The sequence below is a fragment of the Hydra vulgaris genome, chromosome 04 (genome assembly GCF_038396675.1).
Source record: "Hydra vulgaris chromosome 04, alternate assembly HydraT2T_AEP".
NCBI lineage: Eukaryota > Metazoa > Cnidaria > Hydrozoa > Anthoathecata > Hydridae > Hydra > Hydra vulgaris.
The window spans coordinates 39,698,373-39,725,776 of NC_088923.1; the positions used below are offsets into that span (position 1 = coordinate 39,698,373).

Genomic DNA, 27,404 nt, shown 5'->3' on the forward strand with positions numbered 1-27,404 from the left:
TAGATAGATATAAATTTTTTTTTCAAAAGTCTTAAATTTTGTTGTAGTAAAACGTTTTTTTTTGAAATCAAAAGTAAATTAGAAAATAAATTTGGCCAAAGGCTTCCATTTGTAAACCTGTTAACTATAAAAATTAGTTTTTAAACGCATTTGTATAATATATCGTATAATATATATATATATAAACGTATTTGTATAATATATTATATATATACCCTATATAGGGTTTTCAAAAATTTAAAGCGATGTCATATCGTTTAGTGGTGCAGTGTACGATCATTTATAGATATAATTAAACAATACCTTTAAATAAATAATACTCATATGTACATACACACGCATGGGTATACATAAATGTATATATGTATATACATAATTGTATTCACATACGCATAATTGTATAAAAACGCATGAATAGAATATATTTGTAAATACTGCCTATACTTATAAAATGTTAACGTATAATTTTCAATCGAAAAAAGTAATTATTTAAAAAAAGAAGTTTAATTCTTGTTAAAAATCAAATGCTTTTGTGTTACGTAATTGTAACGGTGAATGAGGGTTGTAACCATAACCTTTAACTATACAAATTGCGGTTGTTGTTTTTTTTTTTGTTAATAGTTGATATAACAACAGTTAGAAACAAAAATAGTAGCCTCCTTAATTCTAGTGGGCTCTATATTAATATGTCTTTGTTTCCAAAAAAAAAAAACAACCTGATTTCCCGAAAGCTTGGAAAAAATCATATTATCTAAGAATTAATAATATATAGAGAGGATTATATACAAATATTTCTATAGTACAAAACTTTCATAACTATAACGACGATTTTTTCCAATTTTTAGAATAGGAAACCGTAATATTATTTATTTTTTAAAGTTTCCATAAACTTTCAGTAATCTGTAATAAACATAGATCATCCATGTCATATTTTAAAAATCTGGAAAATTGTTTGGGTAAAAAATCCGGAATATATTTTCCTCTTAAATTGAGTTGTTTCAAATATTTTTCAAAACTTTTTATAATTTTTGTACGAGTGATAAGTGAAAAAGCTTTAAAAACAAATATATTACAAAAATATATACCTTAACTTGTATGTATGTAAAATGTTTTGAATATCCGGAAAAACTAAAAGTTAAAAAAAATATCCGGAATTCTGGAAATATCCAGAAAAAGATAATCCCCGAATAAAAGTAAATTCATTTGAAATGTTAAATCGATCTAAATGATTTGTGGCTATATGATTGCAAAGATGTCTAAGAAGTAAGCACTGGTGTACCTTTTTTAAAAGACAACAACATACCTTTTACAGCGTTTTTGCCGCTTTTTCTACTAGATTTATTTTACGTAGATATAAAAATTATTTATTTGTCAAAACAACAACAAACTATAACCGAACGAAAAAAAGTATTGAGTGACAATAATATGATTTAGCGTTTAGACATGAACGCCCATATTACGCTTAAATGATAACCAAGGGACCAATCCGCTCCTGCTATTTAAAACATCGAACGTTATCAAAAATATCATATTTCTAGTAATTTATTTCATACAAATTCTTAGAAAATTTCTTATAAATTACTTCCTTTTAGCTAATGCATCGTCAAATATTGCTATAACGTTTGCAAAAACAGACGCCAACGGCTGATCAGCATTCACTCGAGTGTGTAATTTTCTTTTTTGATAAAAAGCAACTAATGGCGATGTTGCACTATGATAAGCTGCTAATCGTTTTCGCAAAGTTTCTTCGTTGTCGTCCGAACGACGTACTAATGGCTCGCCTGTAACCTATAAAAACAATTAAAGCATAGCCATAAAATTTAATCAAAAATAATTAAAATTAAGCAATAAACATCTTTCAGTTTCTCAAATATAGAAACTAGTACTATATGGATGACTTAGCGCCAAACCAGCCTATACAACGAATATGTTGAAATGAGATAGTTTGACGCAAAGTTTAAAAGTCTTTAATAAAAGCCACTAAACCGAAAAAATTAAAAATAATTGCAGTTCAGTGCACTTAAAATTTTTAATCATAATATTTTGGTGTTTGCAAAGAAACACTACATAAATCATTTTTTAATATAAATTTTTATTTTTTTATATAAATTAATTTTTTCAACTTTGTTGTATAGGCTGGTTTGGCGCTTAACCATCCATAATATGTATCTTTAATACAAGATTATTTAAAATAATTATTTATTTTGCTGACTCCACTTCTGACTATTATAAACATTTAAAGATATACATATAAAGATAGCCACTTCTCTAAAAAAATTTTCTTTCCTTCTTGAAATTTAACCTTTACTTAAACGCGTTAACACAAATTAATCATTGACTGTTTTGAATTGCTTCTTGTTCGAATTATTTCACAAGGTTTTAGTATTATAAAACATAAAATTTGCAAATACAACTTTAAAAGTAGCAACATTCAATGGTGAGATAAATACATAAAATTTTTAAACGTCTTTAAAAAAAAAAAGTCAAACTATTCGGACAAAAAAAAATTAATTTAATAAATATACACTAAATTTTAGAAAATTGGTTAGTTATAAAAAAATAGGGCCATAGAGTCACTTTTTGGACCTTAAATGAATTCATGAGAAAATATTATTTTCTTACATCATCTTTCATTGATTGTTTTGGTGGGTTAAAAACTTCATGGTAAGAACGACCACTTTCAAGATGAAATAATCTAAATCAGTAAAAAATAAAAAAGTTCATGATACAAGTAAAGAAATGAATTTTAAAATAAATGAAACCAAATAAAAAGTCCGAATAACTATAACTTAATAATTTAAAAGTGAAATAATTTAATAATGAAAGTTATAACAAACAAAATTCTTAAAAGAAAAGCTGTTATAAGTTTATGATTGATATGATAATGAGTTATATACACAACAATAAAAGGGTTATTATACAACATGTAAATAAAAAATATACAACTTATATACACAACATGTAAATAAAAATATACAACATATATATACAACATGTAAATAAAAAATATACAACATATATATAAACATGTAAATAAAAAATATACAACATATATATACAACATGTAAATAAAAAATAATGTAAGGGTTATTATATAATGTATAAATATTTTCATGAGTCATTTTTTCAACTCTGTTACTGAAAATTTGTACTAAGACCATTATCAAATAGTTTGTACTAAGACCATTAAAATACAATCATTGTACAGTTAACATAAACAACGACACTGCATTTAATAATGTTTATGGTTCATTTAAACTAGCATTTTATTCACAATTAAAATTTAAAATTTTGTGTACATATACAAAAATGTCCACTCTGTAGATATCATGCACTTAGAACAATATTCTTATAGACCATTATTATTGTTCTTTTTGCATTTTTTCAAGGCTAATAAACGATAAATAAGCATTTGGTGGTTTAGACATGCCACTACACTGTATTTAAATATATATGGAGACATTTAAACCTTATCTTGTTGTTGTCAAAAGTTTGCTGTCGTGAAATTTTGTTTCCACTCTGTTATTACTTTATAAAATTGTCACTGGATTGGATAATTTTAAATAAAATTGTCACTGGATTGGATAATTTTAAATAAAACTGTCACTGGATTGGATAATTTTTACCTACTAATTAAAATAACTAAAATTCAGTTCTATGGTATTTATTTATATTTAAATTGATATCATGCTGCAAGCATTTTAGCTCTAAAAAATTGTCTAAATACTTTTTTTTATTAATAATAGTATACTCATTCAGGGTTCCCATCCAATGATAAAATTTAAAATCCAAAACTTTCCAGGATTTTCTAGGACAATTTTGGTGATTTTCCAGGACATTTGCCTCATTGTTTCCTGAACTACTTTAGGACATAAGGTGAGTTTCCACTTATCCTTTTTCTATGGAAATGGATAAAGGAAGGAAAAAATAATGATGTGAATATGTATAATTTAAAATTAATTTTTTTTGAAGCAAAACTATACATGCTCACGTGATTAATTCCCCCCCCCCCATCCTTGTAGAAAAGGAAAAAAGTGAAAATTCACCTTTACAAAAAAAAAGTTATAAACTTTAGGGTGTCCAGGACTTAATTTGTTTAATGATAGCCTAAAATAATAAAAAAAAAATGCCAAAGGGTCAGCTACATAACTAGATAAATATGAATTAAAAAATTATTGTTCAAAAACTACTCATTTACAAAACTTCTCCTCTATGGGGGCGACTTCAAATGTTCTATAATACAAGCATCCAATAATCTCCTTTTTTTTAGTTTGACAGTCTTTGCTTTTTTTCTCGTAAGACTCTTTCAAAAGAGCAAAACTACATTGCTTTTTTGCATTTATGGCTAATTAAAGACATCATTTACTTTGCAAGATTCTGCACTTTCCTGTAACTGCTTTTTGCTTATCTTCTAAGTTTTTTTTATTTCAAATTTATACTGTTTAACTCTTTTTTTTCTCTTTGTGAATCAACTGCTTACATATTGCAGCAGTACACTATCAATCTTTTTACATGTTGCAGCAGTTCATTTTCAATCTTTTACATGCTGCAGCAGTTCATTATTGATTTTAATAGTATCAGGGGGTTTAAAGGAAAACAAAATGATCTTCAATAGGACGTAATGCAATAAGAGATTTCTCTTTTAGATTTTTCACAAGATGTTGTTTATTAATGTTAAAGCCATACTAAATGGAAAATGGTTTTATGTGTATTTTAGGTATAAAAATTATTTTAAAAACATTCCAAACATCTTGATAAACGTCATTCACCCCAATAAAGTTAGAAATTATTAAGACCATTGCTTTTAATATCAAAGTCTTGAAGTGATTTCCAATTTGAGTCAACTATTTCTATAAAACTTTTGATATTAATTTTTCACTAGTTTGGCAGACTTTGGTGACTTTTATATGGGCATAAAAAAAAATTTAGAACTTTTCACGTAAATATCTTTATCTGTGTGTAGTATCAGTGGTCTAGCTACCGCAAGGCCAGCATAAGCAAAACTTACAGTCCCTCAAGCAATTGAACCTAGAGCCGCAAGATTTAGAAGTCCTAAGATATATTTAGAGTTTTTTTTTAGAAAAGTTATTGTTCCAGAGAAATAGAAATTGGCCACTTTGGCCACGTATGTTACTGACCAAAAATATTTTGCTACGCCACAGTGTAATATACATATAACTTAAGCTGTAGCAAAGCAATCATTTATTCGTAGATTAAGAAATAAAACGTGTGATGATTGGAGCCTGGAAAAAAAATACCCTAAAACATTTACCATCCCTACCCCAAATGTAAGGGCAACAAATTAGCAACTTTTATTTTTTATTTTCTTACACTAAATTTAAGTCAACAGGTTTTAAAATTCAAAATTGAAAGGTTATGGTTATATAAAGTTTACACCAAAACCGAATAAGGGGGTTGTTTCAACATTTTCCTAAACATTCTAATGTGATATAAACAAGAACATACTTAAATTTAGCACTTAAAAATGTTTTAGTATATTATTAACCAAAATCATTGGTTTTTCATAATTATATTAATAACACCTCAAATTTAACGCAAGTAGGCATCATTATATTATTGGTTACCATAAAGTCTTTAAATGAGTTTAATATGTTTTTTAATAACACATTAAAAGACCTCATTTGTACATAACTATTAATAATACTATTAGTTAAAAATGTTGATTAAGTAATTCTATTCTGTTTGGTAAAAATAGGAATCGCACACATTTTCAAATTATGAAACCTTTTTACGTTGCTTTTGACGTGGTATAATACCACGCAATACTTGTATTTAAATCAATTTAAAATTAAAACTTGTATTTTGTTTAATTTATATTTTCATGGATAATATTTTTTTTAAACATTTCTGCCAATTATGCAACATTTCTTCTGTTTTAGTATGTTATTTTAAAAAAAGATTTTTTTCTAAATACAACATACTAAAACAGGAGACTTTGGTATTTCAGCTACATAATAATTTTTTAGATATATTCCCATAAAATACAGAACTATATTGTCAACTAAAGAAAACTTATCATACTCAATCTTTAGAAAAACACCTGATCATCAATTTTTAATGACAAGTTCTTAATGACTTTATTATGTACGAATATTTAGGGGCTTGGCAATAAAACGATTTTTATCTTCTTCTTGCCCCCGCCATTCATATATTTTACAAAAGAAAAGTAATAATTTGTAACGGCAAATTTAGAAAAATAAAAATTATAAAAATTAAAAATCAACCACCACATTAAAGAATGTCTTTATGTAATAAAAAAAAAAAAAAAATCAATGACGAAATTAAATTTGAACAAAAATTAATTTGATAATTATCAAACTAACAATAAAAATAAGAATAATTTGAACAATATTATAATATTGCTTGAAAAATACAAATGATCTTGTAGACTAAAGTCACTTATAAAAACTTAGTTTTCTTTGTTATTCTTTGACAAATTTTAAATCCGTGTCATTCGATTACTTATTCACTAAAAAAGAGTTAAACCAAACTTTTGAATGAGGAATAGAATTTGATTGTCAGACGAACTTATAACTTAATTAAAAGTAATATTTTAAATCCCCTAAATAATTGGAGAGGTTGCTCAAAATTTATACGGTCATAGTTTTTGAACACTAAGAGATTATTGAATGATATTAGAGACTTGTTAATGAACTTAAATTTAGTTTAAAATGTTAAAAATTTTTATATATAAATGTTATAAACTTGTCACTCTCATGCTAATGGCATGAAAGGCAGGTAAACATTTTTGGGTTATATTGTTAACAGACTCCAATTATTGCAATACTTTTGAAAAGCTTTACATAAACATGAATATATAAATGTTTGGAGTTTGCTCATGTCGTTACATTAAGTTAAATTCTCAAACAAAAACAAAAAGCTTGCTACGGGCCTGATTTTAAATATGTGATTGTAATATGGTTGTTTAAATATTGTGATTTGCACTTTTGTTTTTTTACTTTAAATTTTTGAAAATTTAAAGTAAAAAAAGTAACAAAAATTTACTGAAAAAAAAAGAACTTAATGTTCTTTCATCTGTATTATAAAATAACATTAAGGCACTTTTCTTCGCAATCGACCATATAATTTTAAATTTGAAAGTGTGCTTTTTTGAACAATCATCATATATTCGCTAAACTTAATAAATTAAAATAAGCGGTTGTTGTGGTTATGAAAAGTTATAAATTTTTTTTAAGTCATTTACTTTTACTTTTTTAACTTTATTTATTTATTTTTAATTATTCTTGATGTTATTTACATCAGTTATTTAAAAGTTTTTTTTTTAAAAGACTGTCTGGTTTATTGTCCATGCTTTGGAAATGGCTCTGCATTTTACAATTTTATCCTAAGTTTTGTATTTTGGCTTCTCTTATTCAGCGTGTTTATTGTTAAAAACCAATTTAACCAAAATGAAAGTTATTTCTGGAAATGACTGACTAGAATAATTATTAGAAGAAAGAATAATAAAGGAATAATTGTTAGCTATTAATAAATAAACAAAAAAACAATTAATTTTCATTTCTGTTAGAGTGGTTGTTACGACCAGGGCTGACCATGCTGTTCTGAATGGTGGGTGAAGGGTATCCCCCCCCCCCCCCCAAGCTATTATATATGTATTTGAGTTAGCACATTTGTACATATAGCATTTCAGTTGGCAAGTTTTGAAGTATAGTTGGCAAAAATCAAACATCAATGACTCTTTTTTTGTGTGTGTGTGTCTCTAGTTGGCAAAAAACACATAAGATCCACCCCCTCCCATGAGAGACCTGTTCGGGACGGCCCTGACAACGACCACGCTGAATAAGAGAAGCAAAAAGCAGCAGCATAGCTAAAAATATGCCCAACTCCTTCACGGTAAACTTTTATCAGGGCCACTAACCTATTTCCTCCCGACAAAAAAATTAATACTAAAACAAATAAATCAAAAAAATGCCTTTTCAAAGCTTTTTTACATAAAAACTTTCTTTCTAAAGAGTTATAAACCCCAACTTTAAAGAAAAACAAAATATTAAAGAAAAAATATAAGGGTACGACCCCCCTTTCACAGGGAACAAATTTAACATGCATGTTCATCGGGACTACACAAATGCCGTCAAGATAAAGTAAAATCAAAGTAAAGTCTGAAAGATAAAGTAAAATCAAAAAAAAAGAGAAGAGATTCTGAAGTTGGCTGTGAAAACAATTTTAACATGTACTTTTATTAAATTTTTATGGAATTTTCAGAGCTCTAGCTAGTCTGGAAGGTTGTAAAAAACCAATCGGAAGATGGTCTTTTACAACCAGTCTTGGAACAACTGATAGCCAACAAACATCTTGTGAAGTCAAACTAACATTTGAAAAAAAATTACAAGTTTATTCTAAATCACTATTTTAATTGAATAAGATTTTATTTTTCTAATCATCCTTGTGCGGGTTGGGCACCAATGCAACAAAAAGGAGGTTATTAGGGTGCCCACAACCTATAGTAGAAGATTGAACAGCTTTCTTTACCATTTCTTTTCAAATAGATTATATATGATAAAACGCAATAAAGTATTATACCTGATAAACACTCCTTTACTCGTATAAATTATATCAGATAGTTTAAATGACTTATAATTTTTTGAAAATGTTTTAGCAGTCGATGTCCTTGTGGATAACATAAATGTTATATTGCATCATATTACCAAAAAAAAAAAATTGATTGAAAAGGCAAATACAAAGAAAAAAACTGGAGAAAAAGCACGCTCTAACGAACAGCGACTTAGTCAAGGTTTACACATGCATGAATTACCCATAGCTTAGAAATTATGTCCTCTTCCCCCCTCCCCTCTGGCAAAGTATTATGGTCACTAACCTATTTCTGCTCAACAAAAAAAGAAATAAAAAATCAAGATTATTTAGCAGCCTCTATTAGCACTCATGCAGCATGGAGCCCGTCTCTACACTACTGGTATACTCCCATGTTGACTATATTTGCCCCTAATTATAATAGAACTACTCTTTATAATATAAAAATAAAAAAAAATCCTTTTCCAATGCCCCAGCACATCAAAGTGTTACCTGAAGTTTTACCTAGAAGTGCCCTCAAACAGGCAATGGATTTAAATACGCTACCTATCTCAAAATTTAAATCAACATGAAATCAACATCAACATGAAATGACTGTTAAATCACCATGAAATGACTGTTTTTTGAGAAAGTAAATAATAACTTAAATTTTACTTACAAAGTAAAGTATAAAATTTCGAAGAAAAAAATTACTTTTATTTGTAATTGTAAATAACAATTTTTTTCAAATTACTTTCATGTAAGCTGTTTTTGCTAATTAGTTACTTTTACAAATAAAAGTAATTTGTTGTTATGATGTGGTTTTATTTTACTTTGTAAAGTGTTATGTTTTTTAAATATTATATTTACGTAAGTTTACTTCATAAATAACTTTTTTTACATTTAAAAAGTAAATTACATTTTGATGTAAATTTTTTACATAATTATAACCAAAATTACTTTTCAAAGTAGTTTACTATACACAACTTACCATTAAAAGTAAGTTACATTTACAAGTAAAAGTAAAAATGCAAATAACTTTTACTAGTAAAAGTAAATTACTTTTTCAAGTAACACTTACTCATTAAAAGAAACTTAACTTAAGTAATTAAGTTTGATGCGTTATATAATTTATCTAAAAAAAAAAAAAGAATTACTTTTAAATGTAAGTAAATTAAATATTTTTATATGAGTTATGTAAAGTAATTTACGTTTAAAAGTAATTTGCATTTTTACATCAAAATAAGTAAAAGTGCCATCCCTTTTAGTGACATATGACCTTATTAAACTAATTTTTGCAATAGAATTAAAAAAATTTTAATAAAATAATTTTTTTAAATTTTTATTTGAAACAAAAATTGGGTTAATGGCTATCTACAATTCTTGAGATATATAAATTTTCAATTTAGCTAATTTATGACTAATTATTGCAACATTTATATATATATATATATATATATATATATATATATATATATATATATATATATATATATATATATATATATATTAGTAAAAAACACTTATCTAACTTTTTCTTCAACTTGAAGTTTCAACATTGTTGGATCATCAGGAAGAACTCTTCTAATTTATTATTGCTCTGTTCTTTAGTAATATTGAGCACTCTATTTGTAAAATACACTAACATAATTTACATATATATATATATATATATATATATATATATATATATATATATATATATATATATATATATATATATATATATATATATATATATATATATATATATATATATATATATATATATATATATAGTTCTATAGTTTGTTGGCTTTAGGAAAAGCGGAAGGAAAAAAGTGATTCTTACGCCAACACATACGTCACTTTTAATTACTTTTGACTTTCGTCCAACATTTCCGTGTTGGACGAAAGTAAAAACCATTAATTTAATTACAAATTAATCGTTTTTTAAAAAAGCCACAAAAACGCAAATTTAATTGACCAGAATGTTTTTAAAAACATTCTGAATGTTTTTATAACATTTTGAATGTTTTTAACAATATAAACAATGTTTTTATTTTTATTTTTTTTAATAAAATGTTTTTATTTTTATTTTTTTTAATAAAATGTTTTTATTTTTATTTTTTTTACTGTAAATCATGCGCGGAGTGTTGCTACATCGACTATCTTATAGCCTGACTCGCAAGGGAGTGCTGCTACATCGACTGACAAATAGCCTGACTCGCAAGGGAATGCTGCTACATCGACTGACAAATAGCCTGACTCGCAAGGGAGTGCTGCTACATCGACTGACAAATAGCCTGACCCGCAAGAAAGTGCTGCTACATCGACTGAGGGTTTGGTTGGGGCAGGCAGTCTATCATTAAAAAAAAAAAATTCCGGTCTTGCATTTTAATTTTTACTTTTTGTCAACAAAATATCGAAAAAACTTTCGGACAACATCTAAGGGTTCTATATATATATATATATATATATATATATATATATATATATATATATATATATATATATATATATATATATATATATATATATATATATATATATATAGTAATTCTGTTAAAAACGTTGTGCAATTTATTAGAGGGAGGGAAATGTTTATCAACTAATTTTAAAAACGCTTTTCCAATGTTTGTTGAAACATTTTTGTTGTACGGAGAGTTAAACCAAATTATATTTCTATTTCTATTTCTCTTTTTTGCAATCTTTGTTTCAAATTTTAGCTCGAAATTTTTAAATCCGCTTTTTTTAAGAGCATCTTCATACACACATTTGGAAGAGTTAAAAATATTTTCAATAGCGGAGTTTTGATTAAGTCTATTGTTAATTGAAATGGGAATTTGTTTTAAGATTTGAGGGGGATGATTCAAATTTATATTAATATAGGATAATTCATCATTAGGTTTTTTATAAAGCCTATAAGAATTTTTTGAGAGGTTAAATGTGACATCAAGCAAATTCACAATTTTTAAGTTAATGTTTATTCAAATTTGGAAGCCAATGTTTTTGAAAATTTCTATGATATTTTTTCTGACTTTGTCAAGTTGAGGCCCTGATTTTTTTTGCATTATTATTAAGCAATCATCTCGGTACAAGCCTGATTAAAATGAACTATTTTAGCTAGGGAATTTTAAATATGTAAGCCTACAAATTCGCGAATTTTTGCTCCGTCGTAACTTTATATTGTTACATCAAAGCATTCGTGCAGTTTTTTTTTTCCACGTCTCGTTATTAAAACAGAGTAAAGTTTTTCTGCAATGTTTAATTAGACGAATAGTGTCGTCTGTAATTTCAGCATGGGTTTTTCCAAATTCATTGTTTTATCTTAAATTTCTGCTGTAATTGAGGGGTAAAAATCATTAATATCAAATTATATAAACGTACATTCATTTTTATTACTAATTTTAGAAAACCAATTTATAACATCAGTGGTGTTTTTCCATTGTTGCAAATTTAATTTTTTCCGAATAATATTATTTAATGTCTAATTTAATTTTACTAACGTGCCCTAGTTCACTTTTTGAAGGTACTAGTAGCCTACAAGGGAGTTTATTTTCAAAATTTGGTTTATGATCTTTTAGTGTGATAAACGCTTGCGCTGGTGCGAATGATTCAATTCTAGCATCTAAATTAATTGTTTTAGCAATGTTTTGGCCTTCTAAATTAATTGAAGTTTCTAAGTTTTTCGGAGCTTTTGCGTAGTTATTAGAAATATTATTGCGCAATAATTTATGGTGATTATCTGGGGCAAATTGGTATATGTTGTTTGTTTTATCAGCAAAAACTAAAATATTAGGGTTTGATTTTATATTATTAATGTCTAACTTGAGTTCCTTTTGGAAATCATTGTTATTATTTCGAAATTTTATTGTTTTAATCAAGTGTAATAAATCGTTTTCAAAGTTTTCTAGGTTAGGAATAAATGGTGGGGCGTTTTTTGTTTTAGGTAAGTAAAAAGTAAGCTATAGCTGTACAAAAAATATTGAAAGAATTATAAAAGGCCATAATTTTGCATTGATTAATAAAAATGAATTTCTCAAAGAAAAAAATACTGAAAATTGTAACTGCAAGCAAAAACTTGACTGCCCTATGAATGGCAAATGCTTATCAAAAAATACTATTTACAAATGCATTGTTTCCTTGCAAAACAACCCTGATAAACATTATATTGGCTTAACCGAGGGCAAATGGAAAAAACGTTATGCCAATCACAAACAATCTTTTAAACATAAAAAATACTCAAAAGAGACTATGCTGTCTAAATATATTTGGCAACTAAAAGAAAAAAATATTAATTTTAAATTAAACTGGTCTATCTTAAAAACTGCGCCTGCCTATAATAACATTTCCGAAAAATGTATACTATGTTTACAAGAAAAATTTGAAATTATTACTCATTTAGATCAAGAAAAATTACTGAATAAAAAATCAGAATTAATTTCTAAATGCAGACATAATAATAAGTTCCTTTTAAAAAATTATAAAAACAAACGACCAGTCCAAATTTGTCTTAATTCTAAAGAATTCTTTTCATGATTTTTTAATTATCTAATGTAGTTGATGCAACTTCCTGGTTGCAAAACACTACAGTTATTACATAATTAATTATAACAATTCCCAACTTCCTGTGAAATAATTTTTCTATATTTTGAAAATTTTTTTATGTTTAGACATTCTTCCTGATGAACCTACTGATGGTGAAACACAGTGTTGAAGTAATCAAAAATTAGATAAGTGTTTTTACTAACTTGTTGTGTATATATATATATATATATATATATATATATATATATATATATATATATACATATATATATATATATATATATATATATATATATATATATATATATATATATATATATATATATATATATATATATATACATACACACATACACAAACACACACAGTGAACATCTGATATCTCAAACCTCCAAAAGGCTGAAGAAATAGTTCAAGTTAGTGAATGTTTGAGTTTTCGGGACATCCTATAACATGAACTTTTGCCGATAAGTAAAAACAGTTCCAGTTATCAAAAGTTGAGGTCCCAAAGGTAAAAACAACACATTATAAAATGAAAAATATGTCATACTGACTTTATTGAATTTAATTAAGACAGCATTGAGCTTTTGTTAAAAATCTACACCATTAAGACTGAAAGGCATAACTTTTGGGCTAACTGGATTGATTGCATTATCACCCTCTTTCCTCGTGATCAGCATTATGTTTATTCGATGAAATTTTTACTTCTTCTATCAATTGTTCATCTGTTACTAAAAGTTTTACGCTCATTAGGTTTTCACTTGTAGAAATGACATCATCAGCTGTTGTACCTGGAAGGTAAAAATTATCTGACTTTGAAGGTCTATAAAAGGGTTGTTGTCTTCATTCAAATGGGCAGGTTGGTTTTTCGAAATTCCTGCTTTTGCAAAGTAAAAAACAACAGTTGAGGGTTTCACTTTTTGCCATGTGAAATTTTTTCAAGCATTTTCATTGCATCTAAAACCAGGAACATCTTTTCTTTTATCAATAGCTTCAACCATTCTTTGTAATGCCAAAGATCATTAATAAACTTTCAAAGAGTGTATAACTCCCTCATCCATTGGTTGAAGTTTAGACGTGGTTGTTGGTGATATAATATGTATATATATAAATACAAGTATGAGCTCACTGCATATATATATATATATATATATATATATATATATATATATATATATATATATATATATATATATATATATATATATATATATATATATATATATATATATTATACACACGCAAAAACTGTCATAAGTAATTTTATTTTATGAGTAACTTTTATACTATGTTACATAATAAATTATTTTTGCTGATTTATTTTATTTATTTTGTTTATTTTTATTACTTTATTCTACTTATTTTGTTAAAATTTATAATTTAAACTTGTCATTTTATTTTAACTATTTATTTTATTACTATTTTATTTAGATTTAAAATATAACAATTTTTTTTATTTTTTACTTTTTTAATAACATTTAAATAAAAAATAATTAAAAAATGCTACATTTTAAATCTTAATAAAAAAGAGATAAAATAGTAATAAAACTTTTCTGTTTTTATTTAGAATTTTAAACTATTACTTTTCTGTTTTTATTTTAATTACTTTATTTAGAAATAAAATAAAACGATTATTTTGCCTTTTTTATTTAACTGAACTAGCAAATAAAAATAAGTGTCTAAAATCACGAATGCGAGCCAAAAAATAACCACTTATTACAAACAAAAAAAACTGTAGTCGTTTGCCAATAAATATTGAGACGAATGCCAATGTTTGTTCAAAAAAAAAGATTTGTTGAGCCATTCTTCAGTATTCTTCAGATACCACTTTTTTGAAGCATTTGTTATACTTAAATTTGTTTAAAAAAGTCATCTTCACACCATCATTATAGTTTTAGAAGTTTGCTGAAACTTCTTTCCTTGAAGATCCACAAAACAAAGAACTGTTTTTTTCCTCATTTTTGGTTAAGCAGTTGTTTTATCTAGTAACCAATGCTATGCCTCATTCTACACAGTCATTGACAACCTTATCTAACACTTTCTTTCAAATCTAGGAAAACCTTATTAGTGTTCCACTAATGGATCCATACTCATGCTGTTTTAGCTTTTCCTTGGAGGAGATTAAACAACTCAGCAGTATCTTCTGTAATATTATCATATAACAAGTATCAAACTTGGCACTGTTGGGTTGCTTCAGATTGCATACCATTGTTAGCCAGTTCAGATTATCCATTGTCTTCTTGACATCAGGATTAACTTGCATGTCAAAAAAGAAAAGACAAACAAGATGTACAGAGAGATACCAAAGGTGGCCTTTGTGTGTTGTACCTGGCGCTCTAAAGTGGACATTTGCAGTTATAGTATGGAAGATGTAGCAAAGATTAGGAAATTCTGACTATTCAACTCCTTACAGTCTCACAACTGTAAGGAGTTAGAATACTCAAACTTTAACATATCTGAATAATAACAAAATCAAAAACATAGGGCAAAATGTGCCCTATGATTTGATAAAGAATGATTCATAGCTATCATTAATAAATAATTACAACAACGCTTTTAAAGATATCTCAAACCTCCGAGACATATTGGATTCATATTATAGAGAATGATAAAAAAAAAATGTTTGGGGTAAATTTTTTTTGATTAAAACAAAAGAATAAATGCATACCAAGAAAAACTAACCTTTTTAAATTTTAGTCAAAGCTTGCCCTCTCCATTTTGTTAAAGGCCAAAAAGTTAGCATAATATACTTTGCAATCTACAGACTTGATAATTTATTCAAGCGCGTTTTATTCCTAAGAATTTCAGTACATGACACCATTAATTATTTTTGTTTGAATAAATTATCAAGCCTGTAGATTGTGATGTATATTATGCTGAATGGAACAAAATGGAGAAGGCGAGCTTTGTTTAAAATAAAAAAGTTTTTCTAGGTATGTATTTATACTTTTGTTTTAATCAAAAAACTTAAGCATAAACATTTTTTTTTTATCATTCTCTTTAATATGAACACAACATGTCTCGGAGGTTTGGGATCCCTTTAACTATATACCATACATCAATCTACATTTTATATAAACTTAATGTATAAATTTAATGTTAGTCTTTCACTTTTTGAATTATAATAATTTATTACAATAGCAAAACAAACCTTCCAGTAATTCTTTTAACAAGCAGTTCATCATCAATATGGAACTCAACTACATGATCTAATGGTGTCTTTCTTTTTTCTAACAATTGTTCCAGCTACAAACAAGCAAGTTTTATAGTGAAATCAGTCCTAGAAATATCATTATTTTGTTTTCAGCTTATTTTTATATAAATAATTTACTGACATTTTATTTGTTTTACTTTTTTTACTTTGCGTCTTTGTTTTACTAAAATTTAAATTTATTCTTTACTTTTTTGTTACAATTGAATTTCGTTCTTCAAATAATAAATCTAAAATAATTTTTTTCGCTTAAAACTATAAAACAAATAATTACTCAAAGTTGCCTTCAATGATTTATCATTTTCTATTTTAAAACACACTTTAGCAACCATAAAACTACTTGTAGGCGTAAAGTTATGAACAACAACTATTTATTTACTTTATCACTTTTGAAACAAGTTAAATTATCTGAAAACTTTATAATAAAAAAATAAGTTTAAAAATCTTAACAATAGTAACACAAATAAATATTGCTTTACTTTTTCCGCTTGAGGTATTGTTCTTGGAAAACCATCTAATAAAAATCCATTTTTGCATTCAGGCTTGGTAAGATTGTTATCAATTAGCTCAACCACTAAATCGTCTGTCACCAACTTAAAAAAAGGCAAATAATATATATATATATATATATATATATATATATATATATATATATATATATATATATACGTATATATCAGGCTTTTACAAAGCGCATGTGGTCGCATGCCTTGTCTGTCCACGCACAAAATATACTCTAAAGAAAACTTGACCATGGCAGTTTCCATGTTTTGAAGCATTAAAACGTTTCAAAATTCACACACACACACACAATTTAAGTTAAATTTAACATTAAAAAAATTAAAATAACTATTAACTAAAGTGAAAATAAAAACAAAATAAATAAACAAGTTAAACTCTAAAACAATAAAAACTAGGGATGTGCCAGATTGTAACTTTTAGGTCATTCCAGTTCTGATCAAATTTACCATATTTTAGGCCGGAATGCCGAAATTTATTTTTTACATTTATTTTAAGACATGAGACACAAACTGTGTAAATTAAATCAAAAACTTATTGTCCTACAGGGCAATGAAGAACTATAGGTACACCTACAAAAAAATACAAAATTCCTTACAAACACAATTTAATTTTATTTGCAGTAATCAATTATGTAAGGATTTCTAGAAGTTTAGGAATTCGTGGTGCAAAAAGAGTTGCTATCCAGTTTTGGTCAACAAACTAGCTCTTTTTTCATCAAAAATGCTTTCCTCTGAGAATAGTCTCATTTTAAATGTTAATTATATTAAATAATAAGAAAAGGATAGGATACCTAATACAGTAAATGTTTCAATTTTAACCTAAATGAAAAATTACAAATAAAAGAAATAATTTTAAATATAAATATTATGCACTCAAATAAAATTTAAGTGACATCTTTAATAGTATGTGTAATAATATTATAAGCTTTAAAACACATTCAGTATCATACTATTTATTTCTTTTTTTTAAGTAAAGAAATTTTTTTTAATTAAAAAAAAAGAAAGAAATAGTATGGTACTGTATATGATGTTTTAATGCTTATAATATATATATATATATATATATATATATATATATATATATATATATATATATATATATATATATATATATGTGTGTGTGTGTGTGTATATATATATATGTGTATATATATATATATATATATATATATATATATATATATATATATATATATATATATAGATATATATATATATATATATATGAAAAATGAGGTTGGCAATAATTTGCTGACCCTAATTTCGAGGGCTGTATACACACACACACACACACACACACACACACACACACACACACACACACACACACACACAGTCACAGACACACAGTCACAGACAAAATTAAGTAACATTGTTATAATTTTGTTTTTATTTTGAACATTAAAAACAAAATTATTTACATCAGGATCTACATAACGGCAAAAATTTATATATTTTTATATATATATTTTTTAAATTTGATTCCAAAGAGAAAAAAAAATATTTATAACTCTTTTTAACTCATTGCAAAAGTAACTCTATTAAATGAAATTTGCTATCTTACAGTTTTTCTGTCTAAAACAAATGTGACAAAAGTAAGAAACATCTACGTTTTTATTAGGAAATGTAATATTTTGTCAATAACTATTTATTAAAAAGGATTAATATTAAAAACATTTTGTTAAAGTTATTAACAATAAGCATTTTAAAGTAGATTTTTTGGAATTCATTTTTAGAAAAAGTAAAACTAATAATAATAATGATTTATCATCAAAATTATTCATTGACAAATGAATAATTTTCAGATCAGATCTTGGATCATTTGTGATCGAAAAAAGGGCCTAACCTACAAGCAATGTGCTAAAAAATATCAAATATCAGTAAGTGGTGTTAGAAAGATGTGTATAAAATATGAAACAACTGGTTCTGTTGAAAATTAGAAAAGACTTGGTCGCCCCCCCCCCCCTCTTCCCAAGACTTTAACAAGAACTGATATCTGAATTGCACGGATAGCAACAACAACAAAAAAAAATTCAACAACCACAAGACTGTTTGTTAAAAATCTTAAATTAAATGTTTCCAGGCAAACTGTACAGAGAAGACTTAATTCAAGTGGCTTAATAAACCGTCATCAGAAAAATAAACTCCTCATTAGTGGTATGAACAAAAAAAAAAATGTTTAGCATTTGCAAAACTGCATATTAACAAAGGTGAGGCATTTTGGAACTCAGTGTTATGGTCTGATGAGAGTAAATTTCAAATATTTGGCTTTAAAAAACAACAAAAGTTTGGCGCAGACCTTGTGATGCACTCTTATAGAAATCTTAAAAAAACTGTTAAGCATGGAGATGGCTCACTTATGGGTTGGGATGCTTTGCTTCAAATGGTGTGGGAAGACAGGTGAATGTTGAAGGTATAATGACATGTAATCTCATTCCAGCCGAAATTCTGGCTGGAATTTTATTAATAATTCCAGAAAATCCAGTTCCAGCTGGAATTCAAAATTTCAAATTCGGTACACCCCTAATAAAAATAAAACTTAACTAAATTAAAACTTAAAATCTAAAAAAGGAATTATTTTAAACATTTATAGTTTACATAACTTAAATATGGAATAAATAACTTCAAAACATTAATTTTTTTTAACGATTTTATATTACACCAAACATTTTTAAATAAAGTAACAAATAACTTTTGATCAATGTTTATTGTTTTATCAAAAATTTTATTTAAATTACCAAATAATATAACTTATTTAACACTTTTAAGACATAACAAATTTCTTGTAACGATTTTTTATAATAAACAAATTTTATTCAAATTACCAAAGAGTATTTTTTACATTATTTTTTTATTTATGTAAATATGTATTTTTTCCAACAAAATATATGCAAGTTAATAACATATTTATTAAATAAATAAATTCTCAATTCATTTTTAAAAATCATTCTATCCTTTGTTTAATAAATGGTTGTTTTTTTTTTTTACAAAGAATTCGCACTCATAGCAGATAAGGTGCTTTTCAAGAAATTGCAGTCAGTGGGTAGTAAAGGACCGGGGCTAGGTTTGATAACACATAGCCGCGACCGGGGCCAGGTTTATGACCAGGGCTGCATAAATATTGATAAAAACATTTTTATAGGATCTTTCAATATTTATGCAGCCCTGGTCATAAACCTCGCCCCGGTCGCAGTTATGTGTTATCAAATCTAGCCCCGGTCGTTTACTGTCAGTGGGCTATTAGTTTAAACTATCAAGATATTTTCATTATATATCTGGTATGCAAGATAAACGATTAAAACGTTTAAAGGAAAAACACCAAAAATCTTACTGTAATATGCTTATCAAGATTTTGTTATATAATTTAACTATTGATTCCTAACTTTAACAGACCGTTAAAAACTCAAGCTATTGAATGGTATTTTTAAGTGAAGACTTTGCTTAATGCTGGAATTATTTTAGCAATAGCAAACATATTTAGACACAATAGAATATTCCTCAAAGAAATAGAAGAAAAAGAGCTATTGTTATCAGCATATAATTTTTTGTTTACTTTTACTTATTAAAAGGAAAACCTTATAAATTTGAGTGAAAAAAACATGTTTTAGGAAATTTATTAACTTAATCACTTTGTAAAAGTTCTAGCCAAGTTAAAGACGTTTTTAAATTTTATTTAAAACAATTTAAAGCAAACCAACCAAAACCATAAAACAATTTGAAGCAAACTGAGCAAAGCCCTAAAGAAGTTCATGAAATGATATGAAATAAGTTTACATTTATTTCATATCATGTAAAACCTAAGTTATAGAGTTTTTTTTTAATTTTAATTTAAGTTTTACTAATTTGCCTTAACTATGTTGAGTAGTAAAGAAAAAAAAATTGAACCTTAGCATTTATAACTATGTTTAGAATGCATAACTTTGACATTTTGACCATTTTAAAATTTTTATAAAGCTTTTAAATTATTCTTATTTTTTTAGTTTTTTAACTATTTTATTTTTATTTTTCTCTTAAGTTTTATTCAGCTTAGTTCCTTCAGCGCATTTTTGAAACAGCTAAACTGTAGAAACAGGTAAACAGCCATTTTCAAGTTGTCTAAAAAAAATTATTTTAAATTATTTTATGTGTGGACAAACAAGGCGTGCATTTGCACACGGTTCCTGTAACAACCTGATGCATGTATTTGTGTGTGTGTATATATATATATACACACACATACATATACATACACAAATATAGACACAAACATACACTAAACACACAAGTGGATTTAGATCATCACTGTTCTAATATATATATATATATATATATATATATATATATATATATATATATATATATATATATATATATATATATATATATATATATATATAATATATATATATTTGTTGTAATACACTGTTCTAATATATATATTCTAATATTTTTCACACTTTAGTTTTTAAATCTAGAAATTTTTTTTTTAACAAATAAAAAAAATAAATGAAAAATTGAAACATTTTGTACTCGGTGTAGTTTCCAAATTATTCAAATTCTTTTATTTGAAATCAGCAAGAGCTTTAGATGTTATAATCTTTTTTGCTTCAGGTTTTTTTTAATATTTAAAGAAGTTTTTTTTTTTTTATATTTTATAATTTTCAAAACCTTTTTACTACCCCTAATAGTAAATCTAAAGAACACCATTTTGGAATCTTTAGATCAAAAAGTGAATCAGCATTTTATTATGTTTTCTACTTCTTACATTAGTGTTTCCGTATTCTGAACCCAATCTTAATTTTAAAATTGTTTTAACTGCTAACTGTCTTTCTGTTTTCTCTAAACTGCATAACAACACTTGAATAATATTTTCACTATGAGCATTCTATGAGATTAATTAAAACAGGAGCATTACAATGTCTTTAATTCTAAGTCTTTGATGACAAAGAACTCCACCAGAAGTTGAAGATTTTATGCAGGGCTTGAATTAATTCAAAAAATTTTGTTGCCACACTGCCAATCCTTGCTGCTGCTTTGCAGTTGCATTAGCATAAAATTGTATCTTTTTGTACATTTGTTCATAATTATTATTTTTTTAAAATAATAATTATGAACTGAGAAAACACATTTTATTTTTAAAGAGTATAAATTTTTTTATTGTAACAAACAATACTGTGAAGTTGCTTTATCAATATATAAGCCTGTGTTAATATAAACAAATTCATGAAGTTGTTTTATTGTTGTTTTATAACATTAATAACATTTTTTTATACAGGAGTAGAACAATTATTTCTTTAATTTAAATTTTTTATAATTTATTTTATAATTTATTTATTTCAATGTTTGCAATAATAACTACTGTTTGGAATAGAATGTTTCTGCTTTCAAAACTATTTTTAAGAGGCAAAAAATAATGACGCCTTTACAAACAATATTTTATGATTTAAATAAAACTTTTTTGCTCACTTGCACTAGCTTTTAAATCTGATATTGTTACTATAGATCTATATCTGTTTGACTTTAAGGATTGATCCTTGCTATGCCACTGGGTATTAGGGATGCAGCTGCAATCAAATTTATAGTTTATGGTCAGCGATTAAATTTAAATTTAAAAATTATTTAAATAAAAGAATTTTAGAAGACTAAAATTCTTTTGTTCAAATAGATTTCTTTTTAAATAAAAAATTCCTAAAAACAACTAGCATATTTATATCGCTTTAAAAAAAATAAAAATGTAAAAAAAATAAAAGTGCATTTTCATATTCTATTCGAGATTTCTTGTTAAAATAATTTTTAGTTAAATATTTACAAGTTTACGACATATAAGATATAACATCTGTATGGTTAACTTTTGAGAGTCTTAGAGTATATTAAGTAAAGTTAATAGTCAAGTAATATCTATTAAGTAAATCAAACTATATTTAACTTTAAAATAGAAGTAGGATATTATTGGCTTCTATGCAAAGATATAAAGTAACTTAAATTCAAAAGTGTAAATAAATAGCTTTATGTTGAATGAAAATCTCCACGCAAGAGAGTAAATGATCATAGTTCTATTTTAAAAATAAACTTAGCGTGACATACTTTATAGCCCCTAATAAAAAACTTAATTCTGTAATTTTAAGAGTGGCCAAAAAAATGCTAAATTAGAAAATAAAAAACAAACAAATAAACAAAAAATGCAAATTGCTAAAATAATTAAAAAAAAAAAAAACTAATCGCGCGTGAAAGTGTGAAAGGCAATCACAATTAGCGATCGTAATACACTTAACTCAAGCCCTGATATTCCTTCAACTGAAAGTACAATTTCTGAGCATCAAAGTTAACATATTTTATTTGCAATACTCAACCATTTTGCATACATATGAAGCCCAATTTCTTTTCCTTTAAAATTGTACGAAAAAACTCCAGCATTAACTGCAAAGGGTAATTTTATAAAGATACTTTTGATAATCTGAAAGCGATTTTACAACTTCAGAATCAAGATCTATCATTGCATTAGGAAATTCAATTTTTATTATACTATCTTTGAAGTTAAGTAACCTTACCTACAAGTTTTCTAATAGAACCAGAAAAGTTATTTTTCGATATAGTTTTCTATCAAGCTGAATCATAAGATGTTGGAGAGGTAGTTCATTTGTATAAAGAGCACAAATTATGTTTTTTATCCAATTTATGTTCAAGGTAGTGGATAACACCTCCTTTCCAACCAGCATTTAAATTTGTTGAGTCCACACCAATGGCATGGTGTGGACTCAACAAATTCTTCTCTCATGTACTTAGTTAAGTCTTTTTGTTTATCAAAGAAAACACATTAAATGTTATCATTCATTGCCATTTTTCCAGTTTCACCTCAGATTTATTTCATAATCTTAGTCTTCGTTTTATTTTGTTGTGAACAATGAATATATCAGTATTTTTTTAAAAAATTTGCATCCTTTGCAGAAGCAGCAGTAGCTATGGTTGCAGCTCTATTAGATACCCATACCTAATAGTTGCTTAGAAACCCTGGTAATATCTAAGCAATTTTTTGGTGTTATTTGACATTCTACTACTAAAAGAGAAAATAAGCGTTCAAATTATGTTAATTAATTTTAATATAACAATTATTCTATATTTTTTAATTCAAACATTCAACAAAAATTAACAAATATATTTGCGATATTTTAGTATTTACCTATATCTTCACTATTTACCTATTTCCTCACTATTTGCCAGGTATTTTAAAATCCAATTTTTTTCTATCCAATTATCTTGCCAACCGATATGTCTTTGATACATTAACTCATCCTATTTGTAAAGTACTTTTGTTACGAGCTTTTATTTCTTTGAGCTGATAAGAAAAATAGTTCTTGGAAAGGTATCTTTGCTACTTTTGACCACTTACAAGTCACATGGGTTTGAAAAAGATAACCATCACATCCACTTTCATTACAGCATAAGATTCTACACTTACATTTACTCAAGCCAAAAAACTTATCAATTTTGTCCATATACATATTTCTTTTTTTGTAGTTCAAAATTTTTTTATGTCTTTGCAATGCTCCATTCAATAACAAGTTTATCAACTGCTTATTTGTCTGAGACCAACGGGATTGTAGAATTTGCTGACATTCAAATACTTTTATTTTAATAAATATTTGAATACACAAAGTTCATGTTCATTACCCAATAACTAATGCAATTTAGGGCATTTTAATACTGTTTGAAATATATATATATATATATATATATATATATATATATATATATATATATATATATATATATATATCAGATATATATATCAGATATATATATCAGATATATATCAGGGTACAAAATAAGGAGCATTCAATGATCAACAACTGCCCGAAATGATCAAAATTGCTGTTTTGAGATTCAAAAATGTATTCTAATTGTATTGCAATTAGTTAATTTCAGCAATTGCTTACTAGTTTTGTTTATCTTTATAGCATACAGCTTTTACAGAAAAAAAAGAAGAAAAATACAAATAATGAAAGAAAGAATTGCTAACAAACCCCAAACCCTCTGTTATTCGACAATCAATAATGTGACAATTTGCAACACTATTACCCGTTTTATATTTTTGACAATCAAATTTGTGACAGTCAAAATTTTGCGACACTATTCCACCACACCACTTTATTTATTAAAAGTCTATTATTTTATTAGCAATTTTGTTGTGAAAGCGAAGATTATTTTTCCAAATACCATTTATTAAAATTATATCGCTTATTAAAAAATAAATTTTTCTTAAATTATATTTATTTTTTCCTCTTATTTTCTTGAAGAGTTTACAATTTAATCATGTTATTGTCATATTCTCCAGAAAAAATGCAGTAGTGGTGTAGTGGTAGAGCACTCGCCTCATACTTTGACCTACATCACATCCCTGGTAGTACCACACTTAACTTGTTTCTCCTTGCAGTGGCCTTGTTCGCTGGGGCTCATGTTTCGGAGTTATGGAGTTAAGAGAGGGTTATAACCTCAACTAAAGTAGCATCCTCGACTTTATTGACCTTCTTGGCCTTGGAGAGATAAATTAATATATATAAAAAAAAGAGTACATATTTGATCAAATTTTGGTGCCATTAAAACCTTTGAACATGTGTAAAAGTCATGCATTGTACCCACCTTTTGCCAGGCATATATAGATATATATATATATATATATATATATATATATATATATATATAGATACATATATATATATATATATACATATATATATATATATATATATATATATATATATATATATATATATATATATATATATATACATATATATATATACATATATATATATATACATATATATATATATATATATATACACATATATATATATATATATATACATATATATATATATATATATATATATATATATATATATATATATATATATATATATATATATATATATATATATATATATATATATATATATATACATATATATATATATACATATATATATATATATATACATATATATATATATATATATATATATATATATATATATATATATATATATACATATATATATATATACATATATATATACATATATATATATATATATATATATATATATATATATATATATATATATATATATATATATATATATATATATGTATATATATATATATATATATGTATATATATATATATGTATATATATATATATATATATATATATATATATATATATATATATATATATATATATATATATATATATATATATGTATATATATATATATATATATTAGGTTAAATGAGCCACCCTTCCTAATAATTTTTCCAACTTCCAATACCCACAAATGCAACAGTTTTATATGATAACTATAATGCAACAACAAAATTATTTTTAAAGTCAAAATGTTTACTCACCTGACCTGAATCCATAACTCCTTTAACTTTTTGCCCAAGTTCTGAACCAGAGGCTACAACTGCACGCAGCATGTCTCCTAAAAATATTATAAATAGAAATGCTGCAATTATAAAAAAGTATTTAATCATTTTTAATATATAACGGGTGCAAAATTTATTTTTTCCAAAAAAATGAAAATTTATTATTGATATAAAAATAAATTTTTACCTGTAGCCAAATGACACACACAATAACGTTCAACTAGTTTTTGAGCCTAATAAAACAAAAACAGACAGACAAAAACACTTAAAAATATAACTCAAAAAGGGATAAAAGCTCGTTATAACAAAATATAACAAAATTTATAAATATAAATATATTTTTACAACAAAAACGTTACCTGCGTTCCTTTGCCAGATCCAGGTGGTCCCAAGAGAATACCATTTATACCAGTTGGATTTTTTGATTTTAAATCTTTTTCATCGTGAGATGTTGTTTGATTTGTTAAAGGAGACATTTAAAAATAGCCGATAAAAAAGATTTTAAAATATTTTAATACATTAACCGTTAGGAGGACAACAAAAAAAGAGTTGAATTGAAAGACCTCGTTGCAAAGCTACTTTCTCAACAAGACTTTCATATTGAAACTGACGCGCAGTGCTTTAAGGTGTCTATGTAAAGTAAATAATTGTATTATAACGTTTAACGACTTGAAAAGCCCTGACAGCGTCGATAACTGACGCTTGGAATTATTCCAAACTAGACGGAATGAAATCAGTTTTAACTATTATTAACTCACATAATAATATAATAAAAATAAAATTAAAAAAACCATAAAAATTTTATAGTATATTTTATAATAAATTTGATAATATATCTTAATTTGAACTAAAATTAAAATTTTATTCAAATGATAACTTTGTGAGATTTTTAGAATCATTTACGATAAAATGTGACGACAATGCTACAAGTAAAAACCGTCAAAAATGCATCATCAATTTTGTTTACAATACTTTATCAATTTGGTATACAATCCCTTATATTAAATGCTAATAATACTGGTGTATTATTAGCATTTAATATAAGGCAGCTTGCTTGTTTTTGTTTTTTTAAGATATACGTTAGTCTTGACGAATAAGTTCTTGCCCATGCAATGCTACAATAACTAATATAGCTATGAATAAATGAAAAGTAAATAGATTTTAAACAGTTTTTATTCAACAT

The 27,404-nt window shown here is 25.6% G+C and overlaps 1 protein-coding gene across 1 annotated transcript; it reads right to left on the minus strand.

The window, feature by feature from the left end:
* Nucleotides 1–1,514: 1,514 nt before the first annotated feature.
* LOC100213966 (adenylate kinase 2, mitochondrial) lies at nt 1,515–26,887 on the minus strand. Its single transcript, XM_065796326.1, has 7 exons — nt 26,581–26,887; nt 26,409–26,454; nt 26,201–26,277; nt 16,771–16,884; nt 16,232–16,326; nt 2,623–2,695; nt 1,515–1,788 (listed from the first exon to the last, which is right to left on the minus strand). Exons 1-7 carry the CDS (start codon nt 26,695–26,697, stop codon nt 1,579–1,581), a joined length of 732 nt encoding a protein of 243 aa, XP_065652398.1. The 5' UTR covers nt 26,698–26,887; the 3' UTR covers nt 1,515–1,578.
* Between the last annotated feature and the right edge of the window lie 517 nt (nt 26,888–27,404).